Here is a 6,837-nt window from a genome sequence, read left to right as displayed (position 1 = left end):
CAATCCAGATGATCCACCATCGCCACTTATCGTTACATATGAAAATATTGAATCACTTACAGATACAAATGAACACTTAATTCAGCAATATTTTCATTTGTAGTGATAAGTGATGTAGCTGTCAGGGAAAATGTGAACGTGGCAGATGATCCACCACCACCCAGAAGACAATGGTAAATAATATTCAGATAAAATAATACTAAATATTAATAATTACTTTCTAAAAAATAATGATTTATATTATATTTATAGCATTAATTCATTAGAGAAAGCCCAAATCCAGCTAATAGAGGAGGGCATAAAAACAGAGAAAATGAAACAAGATACAGAGATATAAAACTAGATACAGAGAGGAAAAAGCAAGAAGCAGAACAACTTAACATAGAGTTATTAAGATTAAAAAAAGTTGAAACTTCTGCAAGAACTAAAATTATTAGAAAATAACTAAATGTATTTAATAAATATTAAAACGGCCCTTTTCAGGGCCAACAACTTTAGTTAAGAGTGGTCATATATTTAATAAACAATTAGATGATGGGAGAATATCAAAGAAAAAATATAAGAAAATAAAGATTATAATTATCATGACTAGGGTGAGATGTCATCATTTTTAACTGTCATGGTGGCTTTTTTGAATGTTTTATTGAATGTTATATAAACATTTTCAAACAATGCCTGATGGAACTGTACTTAAGGAGCAAGAAATACATAAAATTTATAAAATAAAATAATCAACCATTCCAACTTCAGCAAAAATTCTTTAATCCTAAGAACGTTTTCAAACGCATTAAGCGTCCATCTTCAGTTACATCTTTAAATTAAATATGAAATTCGAACTAATATTAAATTCGAACAAATATTACATAAATTAACGTACGATTACAATAAATATATAAATACATAAAAAATAAAAATAAATAAAATAAACAGGTTTATAGTAATTTACAAAATTATGTCAATATTTCATCAACAAATAAAAATAAAAACGAAACCAAAAAACAACGTGCGGTTTAAACCAATCACGGATTATCGCTGTATTTCTTTACAAATGCCTTCATTCGTCATTAAAGATTTAAAACACTATCAGCTCTAGGATTTATCGTACTTCTATGTTTAGCCCAAATTCATCGCACAAAGATTTCCAAGCTGTGGAAAGCCCATCAGCGTCCCTATAATTAATGCATTGCGTACTTCTCTGCGCTCTGTGGATCTCCAATTTCTCGAAAAATTTTATTGCGTGTCTCGATCTAGTAGCCCTGATGATAGAGGCTTGGTCCCAAAAGACCGTGATGCCTTGCTGCTTAGCATAACTGACCAGGACGGTACTATCAACTGATTTTTCCACCGATCGCTTGTGTTCATTAATCCTCTTTTTTAAATTTCTCAAAGTTGCCCCTATATATACTAATTTAGAATCGAACCTATGATCCCTTAATGGTATCGAATAAATTCCTGTTAGTGAGTTACGCTCATACTTCATCTTATCATTCCTTAAAAGCTTGTATATGGTCGGATTACGTCGATAAATAATTTGCAAATTCCTACTCTTGGAAATCCTTTTAACTACTAACCGGCTTACAGAAAAAGGAATGTAATCGAGGATCACTTTCTCTCTTGGTTGGTTTCTCTACTCCTCCCACTCGTTCGGTTATGGTACTTTGCTTGATGAGAGCAAAAATGGCTCCGCCGGCCAAAACTTATAGAAAGGTCGTTCTGAAATTATGCAAAGCAAGAATGAAATTCGAATTTCTTATACAGTGCCGTTTAAACGGAGTTTTTCCAATGTCAATTCATCGCATCAATCTTCCTTTGGATTGTCGCAGTTTGTTACCAAAATTAAAGTTCTTATGCCTCAATAAGGCGATTAGAATTGCAAGAAGGCGTTATTATGGGTTGTTACGTACCACCATAAATTTGGAGAATGATTTATATGCGAAAGATCAAGCTATCCTCGAAGAGGTCAACAGTAGGGTGATTGATTTGGAGTTTTCCTTGAAAACAAGGCTAAAACGCAAGTACGTTAAAAAGCTAAAATGGCTTTTTAAATGCCAAAATATTAAACCGAGGGTAAAAAAAGATATATTTCTAACCGCTTGGGACAACATTATTCCACCGCAGTGTTTAATTGACGCCTTGGAGCACGGCCCTTCTTTTGCTCCGACACCGCTAATACGCCCGGAAAGTATTATACCAAACGTTGAAAATCTCATAAAGGGTATGAAATTAACCACACAGGATTATTACAGATGGAAAACAAGAATATATGCCGAAAAAGTAAAACGTAACAACTCAACAAATATAGTTTTCCAACAGCGCATTAAGGAAACAAAGGAATGGCTCCAAAAAAATGATGTGGTTCTCTTAAAGGCGGACAAATCGAAAGGTCTTGTACTCATCAAACGAAGCTCGTATAGGGAAAAGTTAAATGAATACATCGACAGCACGGAATGTCATCTTGCCCCGAATAATTACTTGGAAGCATTGCAACAAAGAGTGATAAGATTCACCCTAACTCCTCTAGCGAAATTGCTACATATGGATGCTGCCACTTTACAAGCTCCCAGGACTCCGAGAATGTTTGCTTTCGGAAAAACGCATAAAACAGGTTCCCAATTACGCCCTGTAGTGGAAAAGTGTAATGCTCCGACGTTCAAGATAGAAAAAGTACTTCTTAAATTTATACAAAGTAATATGCAAGTTTCGCCGTTTTCGATCAAAAACTCGATAGAATTGATCCAAAAACTTGAGGATGTTACGCTCATGAATGAGGAGTGTTTGACGGTATTAGATTACAAGGCATTATACCCTTCCATCAAGCTGCCTCCTTGCTTTTGTGCCTTGCGGGACTTTTTATTCGCCAATATTAAGAACGCTGCAAAGTACCACACCCAGATCTTGGAATTAGCGGACTTGATATGTCACACATCTTTCTTTGGCTTCGAGGACAAAACTTATATACAGGGGCGAGGAGTACCGATGGGTAGCCCTATGTCTTATATACTCTGCGAATTGGTACTCCGCAAGCTAGAAAGCAGTATTCTCCCGATAGTAGGGGATGATATTTTATTATACGTGAGATACGTGGACGACATCTTTATCGTGTGGAAGGACAATCGCAACATCAAAAAGTTTATAGATTTAATGAATCAAAACCCCTATGGTTTAACTCTAGAGTTAGATCAGCAAAGTTATAATAGTGTTAATTTCTTGGATCTCACTATAACATGTGTAGGAGGGGAAATCTGCACGAATGTCTATCGGAAACCGATATCAGTCCCAATCGTTATCCCTAGGAACTCTGCAGACCCGGGGCATATCAAGATGGCAGTATTTCGCTCGTGGATACAGAGAGCGCACACACACTGCACCAATGTTTTAGATACAATTAAAGAGCTACAATACATCCGAACAACGGCTTTGCAACATGGCTACAGAACAGAAAAAATAGATGCTCTCATCAAGAAAGACCATAACCGAACGAGTGGGAGGAGTAGAAACCAACCAAGAGAGAAAGTGATCCTCGATTACATTCCTTTTCTTAAGCCGTTAGTTAAAAGGATTTCCAAGAGTAGGAATTTGCAGGTTATTTATCGACGTAATCCGACCATATACAAGCTTTTAAGGAATGATAAGATGAAGTATGAGCGTAACTCACTAACAGGAATTTATTCGATACCATTAAGGGATCATAGGTTCGATTCTAAATTAGTATATATAGGGGCAACTTTGAGAAATTTAAAAAAGAGGATTAATGAACACAAGCGATCGGTGGAAAAATCAGTTGATAGTACCGTCCTGGCCAGTTATGCTAAGCAGCAAGGCATCACGGTCTTTTGGGACCAAGCCTCTATCATCAGGGCTACTAGATCGAGACACGCAATAAAATTTTTCGAAAAATTGGAGATCCACAGAGCGCAGAGAAGTACGCAATGCATTAATTATAGGGACGCTGATGGGCTTTCCACAGCTTGGAAATCTTTGTGCGATGATTTGGGCTAAACATAGAAGTACGATAAATCCTAGAGCTGATATTGTTTTAAATCTTTAATGACGGATGAAGGCATTTGTAAAGAAATACAGCGATAATCCGTGATTGGTTTAAACCGCACGTTGTTTTTTGGTTTCGTTTTTATTTTTTGTTTTATTTTTATTTTATTTTTATTTGTTGATGAAATATTGACATAATTTTGTAAATTACGATAATCCTGTTTATTTTATTTTATTTTTATTTTTTATGTATTTATTTATTTATTGTAATCGTACCGTTAATTTATGTAATATTTGTTCGAATTTAATATTAGTTCGAATTTCATATTTAATTTAAAGATGTAACTGAAGATGGACGCTTAATGCGTTTGAAAACGTTCTTAGGATTAAAGAATTTTTGCTGAAGTTGGAATGGTTGATTATTTTATTTTATATTGTCTCTTCAGTAAGGAAATATAGTTTTATTTATTCATAAAATTTATTATTTGAGTGGTTCAGGCAAGTCTCTGAGACAAATTTCTGTTGCTGTAAATAGATGTACGAATGCTATTCAAAATGTTTTCCAACAAGGTAAAAATTATGGGCAAAAAAGAAAGTCAGGACAGCCTAAATGTTTAACATCAAGAAATGAGAGAGAAGTTTTTAAGCTTATAATTAATAAAAGCAAGTCAACAAGGCAAGCTGCTGCTGATTACCAATAGCTGATATCATGTGAACTGTTTGGAGAACTTTAAAAAACAATGACAATGTAATTATTTAAAAATGAAGTTGAAACCATCTTTAACTGCCAAACACAAATCAATGCATTTAAACTGGGCTAAAGACAAGATGGGATGAACTGAAGAATGGTTAGAAATAATGTTTAGTTGATGAGAACGAAAGTTTAATTTAGATGGCCCTGATGGGTTTTCATATGATTGGCATAATTTTATAGACAGAGATAAGCAAGCGTTTTAAAATATTAGCCAGTGCAATTTACAGATGGGGTGGGCAATCTGGTTCAATGATGGGTGGTAATTTTGTAGAGGGTGTGATGTTGTGAATAGGATTGGCATATAGAACTGAGTTGGGTTGGTTGAGTTAAAGTATATTGCAATCAGTAGGTGGCCAAGGAAGGCCTAAGCTGCGCCACAACATTACGGTATATATATTGTACATAAATAACAATAAAAATGAACAAAACAAAAAACAAAAAACCAATAACAAAAATATACAACAGTTAAACTGTGTATAACAACAACATGTATATGGATATAAATAAATAAATAATTAAATTTCTTTATAAATATTTGTAACTTTTAGAAAGTTCAATAATTTATCAACATTTGGCCTCTGGCCCAAAATCTCTTTAAAACTTGCATTTCCAAAATGCTGCCTACGAATCCGTTCAGAGGCGATGCAATTGCTCAGTATGTGCTTAACACTTACATTACAGTTGCAATACTGACATACAGGCTGGTCATCACCCTTCAAAAGGTATTGATGAGTCAGTCGAGTATGTCCAATTCTCAAACGAGTAAGAATGACCTCAGATCTCCTGTCATAAGGTTTCTTCTGTGTCCAATTTTCTATCACAGGTTTGATCTCGTGTAGTTTATTGTGGACTTGTGCGTTCCACACATTTTGCCATCTCTCCTCTAGTCGTTTTTTAACAACTAGCTTCAAGTCACCTCCTTCAATATGCATTGTATGCTGAGAAGGACTTGCTGACTTTGCAGCTGCGTCAGCTTCTTCATTCCCTCTTATACCTACATGGCCTGGGACCCAACAAAATTTTATAGAGAAATTCCTCGCAAAAAGATGGCAAATCAGCTTACGAATTTTAATCACTATGGAGTGAAAACTAGGTTCATACGAGATCAAAGCCTGAAGTGCACTAACTGAGTCAGTGTAAATCACGCAGCAACGATGACCTTTCCTATTTATATACTTTAGGGCTAAATAAATAGCCTGCAACTCCGCAGTAAAAATGGAAGAATTCGGTGCTATTTGTTCTGCCACGATTTCATCCTGGCAAACAAAGGCTAAGCCAACATAGTCATCCGATTTAGATCCATCGGTGTATATAGGAATTAAATTCCTGTCACGATGTTGAATTTCTGCGAAGTGCTGTCTATAAACGTAGTCTGGGGTGGTTTCTTTTAGAAACTGCTTTAAGCTTAAATCAACGTTTATCACAGGAATTGACCAAGGTGATATATTATCGACCTCGACCTGCGAAATGTTGCTTGTGTCCAGGTCAATCGTGCTGCTTACATTCTCCATTCTTATGTCAAATGTAGGGACACTACTTGGGCGAGCTGCAAATAATCTCCTCAGCTGACTATCTGAACAATCAGCTAAAAGTTTATTTTGAGATCTCTGTTTAATGTAATAAAAAAGAGACAACTGTTCTCTCCTAAGAGATAGTGGAGGCTCATGAGCATCCACATACAAACTTTGTACAGGAGAAGTTCGAAATGCACCAGTGCACAAACGCAATGCTTGATGGTGGATTGGATCCAGCATCCGAAGAGTAGATTCACGTGTAGAGCCATACACAACGCACCCATAGTCCAGCTTAGAGCGAACAAGGGCCCTATAAATCCTGAGCATAGAACATTTGTCTGCTCCCCAGGATGAGCAGCACAATACCTTTAACAGGTTTAAAGCTTTTAAACATCTACTCTTCAAATTGCGCAAGTGTGGTAAGAACGTCAATTTATGGTCAAACACGACACCCAAAAATTTTGCTTCGTTGACCATTGGGATTTTAACCCCATTTAGGTGAATTTCAGGGTCCAGGTGCAAACCACGCCTTCGGCAAAAGTGGATGCACGAGGTCTTCTCTACGTTAAAACTGAAACCATT

At 35.9% G+C, this 6,837-nt stretch overlaps 1 protein-coding gene across 1 annotated transcript; it reads left to right on the top strand.

Moving 5' to 3' along the window:
• Positions 1-1,677: 1,677 nt before the first annotated feature.
• Positions 1,678-3,999, top strand: LOC136975601 (uncharacterized). Its single transcript, XM_067270684.1, has one exon. The coding sequence runs from the start codon at positions 1,678-1,680 to the stop codon at positions 3,997-3,999; it is 2,322 nt and encodes a 773-aa protein (XP_067126785.1).
• Positions 4,000-6,837: the final 2,838 nt, after the last annotated feature.

The sequence above is a fragment of the Centruroides vittatus genome, unplaced genomic scaffold (assembly GCF_030686945.1).
Source record: "Centruroides vittatus isolate TY-2023 unplaced genomic scaffold, ASM3068694v2 contig_375, whole genome shotgun sequence".
NCBI classification, from domain to species: domain Eukaryota; kingdom Metazoa; phylum Arthropoda; class Arachnida; order Scorpiones; family Buthidae; genus Centruroides; species Centruroides vittatus.
The sequence above is the reverse complement of the archived record's forward strand: the minus strand, read 5'-3'. Positions and strand labels throughout refer to the sequence as shown.

Excerpts from the sequence above, each read along its gene's own strand:
- LOC136975601 (XM_067270684.1), top strand. The coding sequence starts at position 1,678 with ATGGCTCCGCCGGCCAAAACTTATAGAAAGGTCGTTCTGAAATTATGC.